Source organism: Phaseolus vulgaris, chromosome 2 (assembly GCF_051622355.1).
Source record: "Phaseolus vulgaris cultivar YP4 chromosome 2, ASM5162235v1, whole genome shotgun sequence".
NCBI lineage: Eukaryota > Viridiplantae > Streptophyta > Magnoliopsida > Fabales > Fabaceae > Phaseolus > Phaseolus vulgaris.
The window spans coordinates 46,180,789-46,195,552 of NC_143499.1; the positions used below are offsets into that span (position 1 = coordinate 46,180,789).

The 14,764-nt window shown below is 26.1% G+C and overlaps 2 protein-coding genes across 4 annotated transcripts; both read right to left on the reverse strand.

The window, feature by feature from the left end:
• Window positions 1-911: 911 nt before the first annotated feature.
• LOC137812617 (LIM domain-containing protein WLIM2b) lies at window positions 912-3,046 on the reverse strand. 2 transcript variants are annotated; one of them, XM_090299086.1, is made up of 6 exons: window positions 2,978-3,046; window positions 2,371-2,560; window positions 2,155-2,254; window positions 2,024-2,046; window positions 1,807-1,896; window positions 1,163-1,700 (listed from the first exon to the last, which is right to left on the reverse strand). In XM_090299086.1, exons 2-6 carry the CDS (start codon window positions 2,503-2,505, stop codon window positions 1,308-1,310), a joined length of 741 nt encoding a protein of 246 aa, XP_090155212.1. In that variant the 5' UTR covers window positions 2,506-2,560; window positions 2,978-3,046; the 3' UTR covers window positions 1,163-1,307. The 2 variants fall into 2 exon arrangements, with proteins under 2 accessions (XP_068470836.2, XP_090155212.1); XM_068614735.2 differs by lacking the exon at window positions 2,978-3,046 and having other exon boundaries at window positions 912-1,700; window positions 2,371-2,626.
• On the reverse strand, window positions 2,939-6,652 carry LOC137812619 (remorin). 2 transcript variants are annotated; one of them, XM_068614736.2, is made up of 6 exons: window positions 6,512-6,652; window positions 5,035-5,091; window positions 3,786-3,830; window positions 3,623-3,710; window positions 3,382-3,463; window positions 2,939-3,301 (listed from the first exon to the last, which is right to left on the reverse strand). In XM_068614736.2, the coding sequence occupies exons 1-6, from the start codon at window positions 6,603-6,605 to the stop codon at window positions 3,101-3,103; spliced, it is 567 nt and encodes a 188-aa protein (XP_068470837.1). In that variant the 5' UTR covers window positions 6,606-6,652; the 3' UTR covers window positions 2,939-3,100. The 2 variants fall into 2 exon arrangements, with proteins under 2 accessions (XP_068470837.1, XP_068470838.1); XM_068614737.2 differs by lacking the exon at window positions 5,035-5,091.
• Between the last annotated feature and the right edge of the window lie 8,112 nt (window positions 6,653-14,764).

Consider the following 14,764-nt stretch of genomic DNA (forward strand, 5'->3'; position numbering starts at 1 on the left):
ATGTTGAAAGAAAAAGTTGATGGTAAAATATAATTTATTTCTTTATTTTTTAATTAATAAATTTGTAAAATTACTATATTAATTATTCTTATATGATCTATAAAATGAATTACAAATTATCATGCACTCTCAACACATTTAATAATCTAAATTTTGTTTTTCATAAAAAAAATGAAAAAAAAATATTATTACTATTAATATTTTATAAATTTATTTTGATTATTATTAGTATTTTTAATTTTATTTTTTATTACTACTATTTTTTTATAATTTATTAGTATAATTATTATTTATTTTTTTTTTATTTTTTTAAATTTTATTTCTTATTGTTATTATTTTACTATATTATTATTATTATTTATGATTTTCTAATTATTATTATTATTATTTTAAAATTTTCTTTTGATTATTATTATTATTACTAACTTTTTATTATAAATGTTATTAATTTATTATTATTATGACATACATTAATTTATTTATATTATCACATTTATTGTTATTATTATATTATATTTTATTGTATTATATAATTACTATAATGTAACATAATTCATTATGTTTATTCAAATAAACTGTGTGGATTTCACTGTAGCAAGAATAAATGTGTAACTTTCTCTTTTTCATGTGGTTTTTGTTTTATATATATTTTAGGGTGAGCTAAAATATCCTTCTCTTAAAAATCACTTATTTTCTTTAAGTGAGAGCATTAATCCCCAAAACAAACAGAGCATTGAAGTAGAGCACTTCACAGATTTAGATTTAGATGCAAGATTATTTTGGGTGGATTTTTTTGACAGAAAGATTATTTTCAGTTACCTGTTACTTATTGAGACAAGAAGCAGTATGTTAGTTGTTATGGTTAATTAGGTAAAAGTGTAAAAGGTGAGTGAGTATAAGAGAGATTGGTATGGTAATTGATCATCCATTGAGATGATAAAAAAATTCATTGCTCTAATCTGATCTCTGTTTCTTAACACAAAGAATGAAAGAGGAAATGACTGAGGCACCAATATATACTTACGGCTTGAGAAAGGCATCTACATGCCCCACAAGGCTAAACGATTTACCATCTACACTCACTGCTTGCAAATATGTGATTATACTATTGTAATAGCCCTTGTGTGGGAATCTTCCCAAATCACAACCCCATCAATCAATGAGGAACTTCCATGAACAAAATGGCCCAAATATTGGGGTTTGGGGGCTGTGTTATAGCTACAAAGATTGTGTTATAGCCAGAAAGATCATAATCATGCAAAGACACACTTAGTAGTGAAGCCCCTCTACCAGAATTCATATATTATCTACTGCTCTTTCTCAGTGTTAGGTTCCTCATCACCTTCTTCACCTTCCTTTGTCTCTTTCTCTGTCTCTGTCTCTGTCACTGCCTCTGCTTCTACCTCTGCTGCCTCTGCCTCTGTCTCTGTCTCAGGCTCTGCCTCTGACTCTGAGCGATCAGCTTCACTCTTCGGATTCTCCGCAGCCGCAGCCTCTTGTTCTTGTAGCATTTCAGTTCTCTTCAATGAAGCTTGCTTGGACAGATAACTGTAGCTGCCCTTCTCCTTGAACAACTGAGAGAAGTGTGGCTTGCAGTATAGATAGCCATCAAGGGCAGCATAGGTTGAAGGAGTCAGGAAACACCCTCCATGTGCGCACCTAAAGCATGATTTGTGGTAAAACTCACCTTCCACTGTCAACTGTCACAATTCAATTCACAAAATCACCAAACAAATTAAGGGTCAGAACTCATAACTCAGAACCATATATAATCCTCACAAAGCACAAGTCATTTGTCTTTCCAACCTTTTCCAGTGGATAGACAGTTTTCTTGCATTTTGAGCATTTCTCTTGAGTCCCAGAGAAGAAGGCAGAAAGTTTGCTTGGTGCCCTAGTCTGTGGTTCATAAAAAAATGGCGAAAACCATGTAAAATGACACAATTTGAAGACATAATAAACTGACCAACTTCAAGAAAAAAAAATTATGCAGAAAGGATATTTTGCTTCATAGAATAACAAATACCAGCTCGTTTGGTGGCTTTCCCGCTGATTGAAAATAATGAAACAAGATTATGATTAGCCCCAGAATTAGCAAGAAAGAAAAAAACTTTAATGAAAAATCTGTGTAAAAGAGTTAAAAAAAAGGTTTTTTACAGGACTGGGCCTTCTTGGGGTAGCTGCCAGTTTCCTTCAAAAGCTGCTCAAAATGCACCTTGCAGTATAAAACTCCATCGCCGGAGGAGTAGTTGCTCATCTGTAACGAAAAACACCACAATGTATTAAAATAACAAAGCTTAACATTTCAGACACCATGCTTCATTTATGAATATTTCTGAAACAATGAAATGCAGAAAGAAAAAGTGAAAGTACCGCGAGAAGGCCATTGCAATGACTGCATCTGAAGCAGTTTTTGTGATAAGAGACTCCATCGGCAGATATACCTTCGACGAAGTGAACAGTTTTATCACAAGCCTTGCATTTCTGTTGGGTACCGCTGAATGCCATTTATTTGTTTTTTTAGTTTTTGTTTTTGTCGAACTAGCTAGTCACAACCAATTATCTGCGACACAATTGGGTGGAAATAAGCTAGCTAGTACGATAGATGGAAGTGATGAAAGCTGAGGATGAACACCAAAGGAACACAACACCTTTTATAGCTTCAAATTACCCTAACAAACATCCAATTTGTGGATACCAAACATTCTTTGCCTTTGGATTACGTTTGTTTTCTAATTTTAGAACTCCAACCATGTGGACATCATCAAACTTCTATAACTGTAAACTCTATATATATGCAGCCACTGCAATTTAAACGCACCCTTTTTTTAATATATAGTCAAATTTAATGTTGTTAAATAGTAGCAATATTAAGGAGATTATCTGTGTATTTCTGATTTGATATAGTATTTTAAAATTAAAACTATATTTGGAGTGAATATTTACAAAATTTAAAAACGATTTTTTATTTCGTGCTTACCATTACCAGTTAACACGATTCTTTGTCTGTGTAACATGCAAAGTTCTGGTCTTATTACAAAGGAGGAAGAAACAGCGAATTTGAAAGTCATAACAAGAAAAAGAGAATTTGGATGAAAATGCTTTAGCTGCCGAACCATGGAAGAAATTTTCTGGGCGAATATCCACGGGTTCGAAACTTTGCAGCTTTTTCCTCTATTTCCAGAAACTCTTCTCCCTTGTAGGCTTCTATCATTGCCCTTTTCTCCTCTGCTGTTCGGTGAATTTCAGCAACTTTGTTTTGCATTTTTTCAACACACTTCGCCTTGTTTCTGTCCAATTTTTCCTGTCCAATGCAAAGGTTTCAACACAACATTAAACTCATTCATCGTACAACACACAAAAAAACCAGACACGTGATGCTACCTCAATTCTTTTCAGATGTGCCTCCGCTGATGCTTTCTTACTGTTCTCCCACAGTACAACAGCATTGTGCCTTTTATATGCCCTGTTTCACATTTTCACATTCATCAACCTTAGTTTCTGCAGTATATGCAGTAGACTCTCTTCATCCAACACTTAATACTGAAATTTTTTTTATGTCAAATGTTTAAATATATGTAATATGGTAAAGTTTTAAGACAAACATATAATGTTTTTTGCTTACCTGTTTTCTGCTTTTGTTTTTTCACTTTCTTCCCATGCTTTGACTAAAGCTAGTTTTTTCTCTGATTCAACCCTTGCAAGCACAGCATCTGAGGAAAAACTTAGGTTACTCGTCTGAAATGTTTATATGTTCTTCACTGAATACAAAAAATTTAGAAATGAACCTCTGTCAATTGAATCCCTTGTATCCGACCTAGTAATAGTGGGAACTGCAAACACAATTATTTGATGGGTTCAGTAAATAAAGTACAATTGATCCAAACGTGTGGAAAATCATGTATGTATTATTTATGTAATTTCACATCTAGGTAATAAAAATTAAAAAATAGATTATTTGAAATTCTAAAGTAATTCTAAAATCTCTACAGAACACATGTGTCTTTGAAAAGTCTAGGTTTTGGTTTTTCTAAATTCAACAACTCAAATTAAAGATTAAGCAATTGTATTCACCAATAAAAAAAATATATTTATTATTATTTTACATATACATGTATAACATATCATAAGGATTAAAATTTTCATCAATAATTAATTGCTAATATGGGGGGAGGTTAACCTTAACCAACTATCATCCAAATCTTATTAAGTGAAAAAAAAACAGTTTTTTACACCATTTTTCTCTCTTACATATTCTTTACAAATTCTTTTAATAATAAAATATTATATTTAACTAATAAAAAAAATATAAATAATATTTTAAAATAAAATAATAATATTTATGTAAAAAAATATGATAGCTTATGGTCCATATCTTAAATATATTTTAGTATTGGTATTTCATACTTTAAACATTATAAATTAAAATACTTAAAAGAATAATAATTACTTAGATGAACAATAATTACTGAATTGAGTTTTTTTACATAATATTTAGACTGGAAGAAAATAGAAACAAGAAAGAGAGATAGAGATTTGATAGAGAGAAAAAACTTCTTATTTATTTAGCTGATAAAATTTAAAGAAATAAAAGGAGAAAACCACACTAATATTTAATTTTAGAATTTTAAAAGGAAAAATTTTCTTTAACACCACACACAGTAAATACATATACTATAATAACATAATAATATTTTTAATTAAAAAATAAAATAAATATAATTAAAATATTAATTTATTGGATTATTGAATGTTTTATACCTTTGTGAGTACCCAATTCTAAATCCTCACATTACATTTCTCTATTGATCTTCTTATTTTCTTTATGTAATAACTGTTAAATATATTTTCTATTTCAATACTTTTTTTTTAATTCAGACTATATGTCAAAACCACATGTTAAATTTTAAAATATAAAATACAATTGCTATTTTATTTATTTATAAAGTAGTAAAAGGATTCATTCGTGTTTAATTTCCTTCTTCTCTCTTTCCCTAGTTTTAATCAAATTCGATCTTAAAACCTAAAATAACTCACCTTTCTCTTTGACCCTCACTAAGAAACTACGAAATTGATTCCATATGGCGAACAAACCTAGAAAGTAGAAACATAAACAAAAAAATGAAAGTTTCGTGAGGAAAAAAAACAAGCCTCTGTTTAGTTTAGTAACATGAGTGATGAATTATAGTTCATATTATAGTAATAAATAACAAAAGCAAAGGAAAAGACTGAGTGATATTGTTTGAGTAAATAAATAAATAAAACTATCTTGAATTTTAAATACTAAAATGACCAATTCTTCATTGTATTAAAGAAGTTCTTATTATTGAGTGATCAATGAGTTTTAGAAAATAATCTCAAAATAAAATATATATTGTAAATTTCTTTATGTAGATTTTTTATAATATAATTATCTTAATTATTTTCATATAAAAACTGCTAGCCTCCTCATTTATGTTAAGAAAATTTATTGTTTTTAACAAAATTAATTACCATATGGAAAAAATATTATTTCTTTAAATATTTTATTCTTTATTAATCATAAATATAGAATTATAGTATCAATATAAAAAAAAACACCAAGCGCTATATTATTAATTCAAAACGATTAAATAAAAAACAAAATATCCCCTCTAGAATATAACATTTAAATAGTTAATAATTCTTGTAAACCTTTTAGACCTATACAAACATGTGAGAATTTGAACATATTAATTCTTAACATATTCATTATTATATATCTACCACTCTAACATGATTTTCATTTTTGGTGAATTTTTTTATTCTCAAAACAATTGTAGAAATCTTTTAACAATATGCAAGGGTCAATATAACTAAAAATGCATCATATCAAAAGAGAGTAATAATTCAAAATATAATCAAACCAACAATATCGAGGAATATCCGAATGTGAATTTCAATAAAAGAAATATCACTTTAAAAGTAGTTAAGTTAAGCTTATATAATGCAATTTACATAAGGTTTCACGTGAATGTTCTAACATACGCATTCTTAAATTGCGATACACAAAATGTTCATTTTAAAAAAATATATATGTTTCTGCACAATCATAAAATTTTTATTTACTACAATAGAATAGAGGAAATTAGAATTTGTGAAACATATAAAAAAAAGCTAGTTCTTAGGGAATACTTATAGATTACCCATACTCAAAATCTCCATCCTATTTTAGATTGATTGTAGAAACATTGTAAAAAGAAATTAATTGTGATATGAGAATTCAAAAAAAGAATTATTTAAAAAGAAAGAATAAAAGAACAAGTTAAGTAGAATACTAAAAATGAAAACAAAACAAAAGAAGTTGTTTTGGATGAGTTTGAAATCATACATACACATACAAGGAATTTTTATTAATCTGTACAATTTTTATTTTTTAACTACATTAATAAAAAATTTAAAAATTATTAAAATAAGTAAATTGTAAACACAATTTCAATTAAAATTTGATCATACTAGTGACAAAAATATAGTGTAGTAGATTTGAGTGGCATACCTAGATGAAGTGGAGAAATGGCACGTTCTTTAACACTATTTGAGGTGTCTTCGTTCTCCACTTCCTTTCCTTGTTGCTTCCCAGTTTCTTCCATACCTCACACTTACTATAACACCAGAGGTTATGGCATGAACTACATATACCCTATGAAACTATAATATATAGCAACACTCTTTCTTATGGTGCATGCAAGAGACATGGAGAAGTTTCAAAGTAGGGTCCACTCACATATTTTTACTACTTATATATTCTGCATCGTTGCTATTTTGGTGAGAACCTGAATGAAATGCTTTCGTGGAAGATTTTCCAAGCATTATTATAATGAACTGCATAGCATATGAGATGAATGAAGGGAAGAAAGTTATGGTGAAAATAATCATTAATAAACTTAACTGTTATTGCAAGGTATTTCTTCCCACAAGCCTAGAATCAAATAAGGGATTAATAACCTTTGTAATATATTATATTATATGGTGTAAAAGGTTATAATGTGTATTTTATTTTTTGGATGAATGATGATGGTGTTAACCTTGGCTCTTGAGGAAGAGCCAGGTGAACACGATTGATGTAGGCACCAATTACATACTTCTTTATTCTTTCTGCTTTCAGCATTCTCTTCACATTTCTTTATGTCTGTTATCCTCTGTTTCCCTGCTGCTTTATATTATTGCATATTTTAGACACTGACACAGAAAACCTTACTCAGTATTAACACAGCCTCTGTTTCCCAGTTGCCTGATTTCTTAATTTGTGTTTGCCTCATGGATTTTATGCCCTGGATTGGATTTAAACATCATTCCAAATATGCAAATTTTGCTTTGGGAGTTATGTACTTGTAAAATAATGGTGTTTCTTTTGCTTCCATGTAACACATCTCCAAGACATATTTTCTTTCTTATTCACCTGCTATAGGAATTGTGTTTTGGATAAATAATGTTGTACCATACTAATTTCATAACTTCTCATAAGTCTTTGCATTTTTTATATAATTGCATTGTACAATTATATCTCGATCTTCTAGTGTAATATTGTAATTTAAATTTATATACTATTAATTGTATTTATTTTTATGTGAATTTTCAATGTATCTTTTTTATATTGAAGATCTTTCAACTGGTGTGTTAGATTATATATTTATAGATGATTTGATAGTTGTAAGATGATCACTATTTTGATAAAATCAACGAATTCTCAATTGAATAAGTTATAAATTATTCTGATACCATATTAAAAAGTTGACTATTTCCTAACTCTTACCACTCCCAATACATACTTAACTTCTTTTTCCTCCAAATCATTCTCTTAACATTCTCAATACAGTTTGTGTGACAGAAAAATTAGTCAAAAATACCCATTTAACCATTCTTTATAATATATAATGATATTTTAAATTAAAATAAAATAAATATAATTTAAATATTAATTTATTGAGTTGTTAAGTGAATGTTTTGAGTGTACAAGATATCGGTTGTTAAGTGAATGTTGTGTCTGTTTACTAATTATTTCAATATTTTTTACACTTGTTTGAGCATTAAATATAATATTATTTTATTTTAAAATTTTATTTATTTTTATTTTTATTAATTAAAAAAATATTTTATTATTAAAAGGAATTGTAAAGTGGATTTTAATATGATAAGTTATATTTCCCTTTAGTACAAAAGTTCTAAGCAATTTTTGTTTTAAGCAATTCCATTTTTTTAATACAATCCAATTAAGTTCAATATCTATTTGATTTAGTTCAAATATTTTTTAGCAGCCCCACCCAATTAATTAGAACATTAAGTATCCTACCTTAAACCTTCAACTCATCAGGTTTATGAACCCTTTCTGACATGCTAAACCCTACTCCATTGCTTAACAATTCCTTTGTCTTTAACTCAGTTTAAATTCATAATATGAAATCCACAACAAATGGAACTTTATAATAATGGAACTAAAGTAATAAAACGAGTTTAGTTTTGAGAAAAAAAATATAATTAATAATTAAAAACTCTTCTAAAATATTTTTTTAGAAAATAATAACTAACCACTAGTAACATTTTTTTAAATTAATGTGATTTTCTTTTATTAACCGTATCTACCTGGAGACTAAGTCAAACGGGTTTACATGGATTGTATGAAAAAAAATACAGTATCACTTAATTACGACTCATTGTATAATTAAAAATTAAAATTCAATTTGTGCTAAATATTTAAAAAATCCTACATAGAATGAATTCTAATTAAGATCAACTTTTACATCAACAAATACATTGAGATTAAACTTGCCTGCCATATTTAATTATTGACATTTTTTTCCATCATTTTCATATCTTCTTATCCTTCATATTAATTATAAAAAAGTCAACTATAATATTTAAAAAAAATTAAATAATAATTTTAAATAAAACATAATCTCATAGTACATCATAACTCACTTTTAGTCACTTTTAGTCGTAACATTTTTATTATTCATCAATCACAGTGTTTAAAAGAATTTCATCATATAAGCTTATATGAAAAAATTAACTAAAAGATTCATTATATTCAGCATTTTTTAATATAAAAATAATTGTTTTTTTAAAATTTTATACTTCATTTTTACATCTAGTTAATTTTTTTATTTTGGAGTTTTGGTTTACAATCTATAAGATATTTCGAGATTTGAAAATACCTTATAGAATTATATAATCCGAAATGTGATTTTTTTTATTGATAAATAAAATTTTTTTTACTTTGCAAAACTCAGTGCTATCACACATTAGAAAAATGAATTTTCTCAAGTAAACAGAGGAGGATATAAGAATTGTGTTTGTTCGAACTTAAAATATACAACAACATCTTTTGAATACCTTTTCATAATCTGCTTTGTGGCAAATTTTCAATTTTGGGAGCTGCATCAAAGATTGCAAATTGAAGAAAAATAAGAGTATTGTTAGAATTTAAAAAATTATGAAAGTGTAAGGAAAATGAGTGTTTAAAGTATAAATTCTAATACATAAGGTAAACTAAATTCGAAATTTGTAAAGAAATATTCTGGATTTAAATTTGCATAAATAAGATAGAAAGAAATAAAAAATTAAAAATGTCGATAAGATTTCCATGAGATATTAGTTATTATGTTTTTTGGATTGTTATTTTTTACTAAACCTTTACATATTCTATTTTTGAGTTTTTTTTTTATAAATTTCTAAAATTTATATTTTTATGATATTTAAATGGGACCAAAACATACCAAACTAAATACATTTGACTAACCCTAAGTCTACATTTTAAGTACAAGATATAAATTTAGTCAACTAAATAGGCACTTGAAAAAGTGCAGATTTATTAATTTATTTAAATGTCATGTTACGGAACAAAAAGTTAAATTCGGATAAAACTTTAAGAAAAATGTGTCAACTTTTAAAATACAGCTCATGAGAGATAAAAAGTTAGGTTGATACTCTATGTTTAAAGATATAGAATTCGTACATTACAATTTTTTTTATGTAAAAATAAATACTTGTTAAAAAATAACTATCCTTTTTTCATGTTTTTGTTTTAGCTTTTTTAAATCCTCCAAATCTAAAAAACAAGTGGCAATGCTCATATCTGTTAGTTTTCACATCTAGCAATGATTAATACTTCAAAAACTGAAAAACAAAATCTAAAACTAAAATAAATTGTTTTGAATAACTTCTCATAATGCTTGTTGTTTTAGTATAATGATTTTAGAATTGAAAAAAAAAATCAATTATATTTCTGTTAAAAAAATGAAAAACAAAATCATTAATTTGTATCAACGTTACTTTTCTTCAATATATATTAAATTTAAGTGTAAATACCCTACACATATGGTAGTGTCTAATTTTAGATTTTAATGAAAGAAGTGAACTCAACATTACGTTTCTAAATATGTAATAAATGAATCATATTAAATTTAGACTTAAATACAATACACGACTTTAAATTTAGACTTAAATACACTATTTGTTAAACAAAATACACTATTTGTCTAGTTGTAGGTTTCATAAACAAAATACACTACAAGAAAATCATGGGATAGAAACCAATTTTTATAAACGAAAATAATTAGTTGTAATAGTAACTAAATTAGAGACTATTTTATAAACTAAAAAAAATTAGTTTATATTATTGTTAAATAATTTCTAAATTGGTATGTAATTAACAACCAAGGTTTTAGAAATCAAATTTAGAAACTAAATAATTGGTAGTTAAAATTCTGGTTGCTAATTAGATACCAATTTAGAAACTATTTAACAATAATAGAAACTAATTTAGAAACTAAATTTTTATTTAGTTTCTAAAATAGTATTAAAAAATGTAGTTAAAATTATAAAAATATTTTTAAAATCAATGTAATTATTATTTCTGAAATTGTGTAATTTAACTGATACATTTACTAATTTATATAAGTAAGGTACCAACTAATAATTTAGTTTTATAATTTATTATAGATTTTTAACATATTATAATTTGCGATTTTTATAATATTTTGTAAATATATTTAATATATTATGTATGGAAAATATTTTTACATCCATATGAATTTTTGAAAGAATAGAAAAAGAAAAAACCTTCTATTTTATATTATATAACTTTAACATATCGTGTCCAATAATTTAATCACTGTGCTAGTTTATTTGGGAAAAATTAGAAAGTATGATTTCTATATTACTTTTGTTAACAAAATATTATGTTCAAACAATTGTATATAATTTTTTTATTATATATTAAATAATAAATCATATTTATTGTCTCAAGGATTAACAATAAAGTATAAACTTAATTAAATTTTAAGTACCTTATGAATTTATAAATTTAAATATTTGAATTGAGTCAGTATAATTTTTTTTATCTTCAACTACTTAAAATTTCATATTTTTTATTTAATTTTTTCTTTTAAAGAATGATGTAATTATTATATTGTCTCATCATTATATTTACATAAGTAAGAAGAAGGATGATGTTAAATATATATTATGATAACTTAAAAATATAAGTGATTTTTATTTTTTTCATTGAAAACATGTTAGGATTCTCATTGACAATGATCCATTAATAGTTGTATGTGATAATATAAAAGTCATAAAGCAACATGATAACTTTATTATCCAAGTATTCAATAAAACAATAAAACTCAGTTATTTATTGTTTTGAAATATTTTCTAAATTTTAAATTTACGAAACTAAAAGAAAAAAAAATTGGAAATCATAATAGAAGTTAACATTCTTCGTTTTTACAGCAAATAACCGAGCTACTTCTTAATACAGAAATAAAAACTTAAAAAACTTACTGTAATTTTCATAAAAATATACTGTATCTGAAAATATCTTTTTATAATTATTTTTATATCATAAAAAGTTAAAAAAAAAATGTTAAAAATAAGTGGCTCCTAGAGATTCATCTAAGTAAAAACTTGGACATTGGATACTATTTATATAGCATGTGAGAAACCTCCTTCTAAGTCCCACATCGAAACAGTTGAAATTCCACCTGTTTTATGCATCATTATTCTCCTTTCCCAAAATCCCACAAAAAAAGCAGAAGCCGTGTAATCCAAAACATGGGACCATAGCCCATGGTATCCCTCTCTCTCTCTCCATATTAATAACCCTTCAAACCGTTCTCCTCTCCCTTAACTACACACTTCTTCTTCCAATTTCTGCAAAATCTTTCATTCTTCCTCAACCACCATTTTCACCATGGATGTATTCATTCCAGAAGACTATGTTACAAAGAGAAGGCTTGAAAAAAAGGCAAAAGCAGCATCTTCACCTTCAGATTTTGGGAAAAGATCAAACTCACATTCCCACAGGAGTGCCATCAATGTCTCTGATGGATCAAAGCCTCCCTTAATCTCCACTGGTTTTTCTGTTGTGGGTGACAACATTGTTTTCACTTGTCTGTCTGCTTAGTTAATCACCATACCTTTTTTTGTTGTAACAGTTCTTGCCAAAAATTTGTACTACCATACACTTTCTAATTGCTCTGTGAGTCTTAACCTAATCAATTAACAACTTACTTGCTCTATGTTTCTGTCTTGTTTTAGCTTTCTCTGTTTTTCCCAGTTCTTCTTCACCTTCCATTCCACTAACTGTGTAAGTCATTATTACATATAAGAAAAGTTATAAAAAGTTATATTTTGATTTTCCTTCTTTATTTATTCTATACAAGTTAATAAAAGAAATTACAGAAAAATTAACCATTGTATAATTTATATGTTGAAGATTTAAATGTAATTAAAGATAATTTAATTAAATATAAAGATAGAGAAATATTCATTATATATTATTATAGACTTTAAATGAATAATTAAAAATAATATTAATATTATTAAGTTATGAAAAATAAAACTATTAATGATAGATAAAAATATTTTTTCCACTCTATTTTTTCAACTATAGAATAAATGGTGGTGATTTTATTACATATGGGTTTATAATAAAGTATTTTTAAAGGCAATTTATATTCAGTATTATAAATATTGTTAAAGGTTATTTTTTAATTAAGTTTGGAGTATCTTCTTGTATACATCATGAGATCTCAGTTTTTATTGGAGAATTATATCAATAAATGATAGTACATTAATTTTGTGTTCTTGAGTTGCATGTGAGTGGCTTGTTATTGGAAGAGAGAAAGAACCAAAGAAATTGGAATGGTTTAGTTTAGTGGATGAGAAAGAAAGGAAAAAGAAAGAAAGAGGAGGTGTGAGAAGCAAACATTTGAGAACAAATCTAACTAGCCCAAACGAAAAACATTGTAAATACAGCTGAAAGCATATCCAGAGCATTTCTTCCTGCACCTCCATGTTCTTTTGCTGCACCCCCATCATCTTCATGCTTTATCAGCTGCAGCACCCTCCTCCTTAAGGCTGCATCATCTCTCTTATGTGGTTCGTTTTTTCTGTTGGAGATAACTGTTACACCTTTTGTCTCTTTTTTGTGTTGGAGATAACTGTTACACCTTTTGTCTTTTTTATTTTCTCAGATTTTTATCTTTTCTAAGTCGCATCATGTATTTTTTTTTTATTTGTTTGGAGAGCACTCCCAAAACCAATAAACCAATAAGAAGATGTAACAAATGTATATGAAAAAAATAGACTATTATAACAAATGTATTTCACCGCGTTCCGTTTTCACCATCAAGGTTGAGTTAACAGAAAATAATAATCTGTCTTTTCATAAGATGGGTTTACACCCGTCATTTTTCATTTATTTATTTAAGTTTATATCTATTTATTTTGTTATAATAATTAATATCACTTATTGGATATTAAAAATACAAGAAAGAATAATAAAACTAAATTAAATTTTAATATTCTAATAAAAAAATATTTAATACTTAACCAAATAAAATAAATATCAACAATATTTTAAAGAATCAAATAATATATAAAAAAATTAATATAAATATAATTTTATATAAAATATTGATCTATAACTAATTTTTATTTCGGATCTCATTTTAAAAGTGTGAAAATAAAAAATAACGGACTAACGGATTTTAAAAGTTAACCCTCCAATAATGGTAGGTTTGATCGATTTTGTCATCTCTAATTACAAAGACCTCCTACCATATTTATTTATTTATTTATTTATTTATTTATATATATATATATATATATATATATATATATATATATATATATATATATATATATATATATATAACATCTAACCACTAGATCATAAACGGATCTAATGCAAGAACACATATACCATCTAATGTTAGACTACAAAAATCTTCTAACTATATAACACGAGGACAGTTTAGAAATTATCTTTCAAACTTTAAATTTTGAAATCCAATTTTATTTTCTAAATTTTAGAGTTAAGAAATTATATTATACAATTTAAAAATAAAAAAACAAATTGAACATTTTTTTCCAAAAGGTAAATTTTCGGTTTTTTTTTCTCTATATAACCTAAAATTTTAAATTGTCTTTTTTCGAATCCAAATTTTGAATTAAAAGAATCATGGAGGTGCAAGAAGAAACTGTCTAGGTGCAAGAAGAAAACGCCCCATTTCAAACTTTAAATTTTTGAAATCCAATTTTATTTTCTAAACTTTAGAGTTAAGAAATTATATTATACAATTTAAAAATAAAAAAACAAATTGAGCAGTTTTTCCAAAAGGTAAATTTTCTTTTTCTCTATATAACCTAAAATTTTAAATTCTGTCTTTTTTCGAATCCAAATTTTGAATTAAAAGAATCAAGGAGGTGCAAGAAGAAACTGTGTAGGTGCATAAAGAAAACGCCCCAT

What these genes read in the sequence shown, in the direction of transcription:
- LOC137812617 (XM_068614735.2), bottom strand. Translation starts at nt 2,505, where the DNA reads ATGGCATTCAGCGGTACCCAACAGAAATGCAAGGCTTGTGATAAAACT. An exon ending in GAAAGCCACCAAACGAGCTG is followed by an intron (nt 1,897 to 2,023) that starts GTATTTGTTATT and finishes TATGAACCACAG; the next exon opens with ACTAGGGCACCAAGCAAACT. An exon ending in CTGTCTATCCACTGGAAAAG is followed by an intron (nt 1,701 to 1,806) that starts GTTGGAAAGACA and finishes GAATTGTGACAG; the next exon opens with TTGACAGTGGAAGGTGAGTT.
- LOC137812619 (XM_068614736.2), bottom strand. Translation starts at nt 6,605, where the DNA reads ATGGAAGAAACTGGGAAGCAACAAGGAAAGGAAGTGGAGAACGAAGAC. An exon ending in AGTGAGGGTCAAAGAGAAAG is followed by an intron (nt 3,831 to 5,034) that starts GTGAGTTATTTT and finishes TTGTGTTTGCAG; the next exon opens with TTCCCACTATTACTAGGTCG. An exon ending in AAAACAAAAGCAGAAAACAG is followed by an intron (nt 3,464 to 3,622) that starts GTAAGCAAAAAA and finishes AATGTGAAACAG; the next exon opens with GGCATATAAAAGGCACAATG.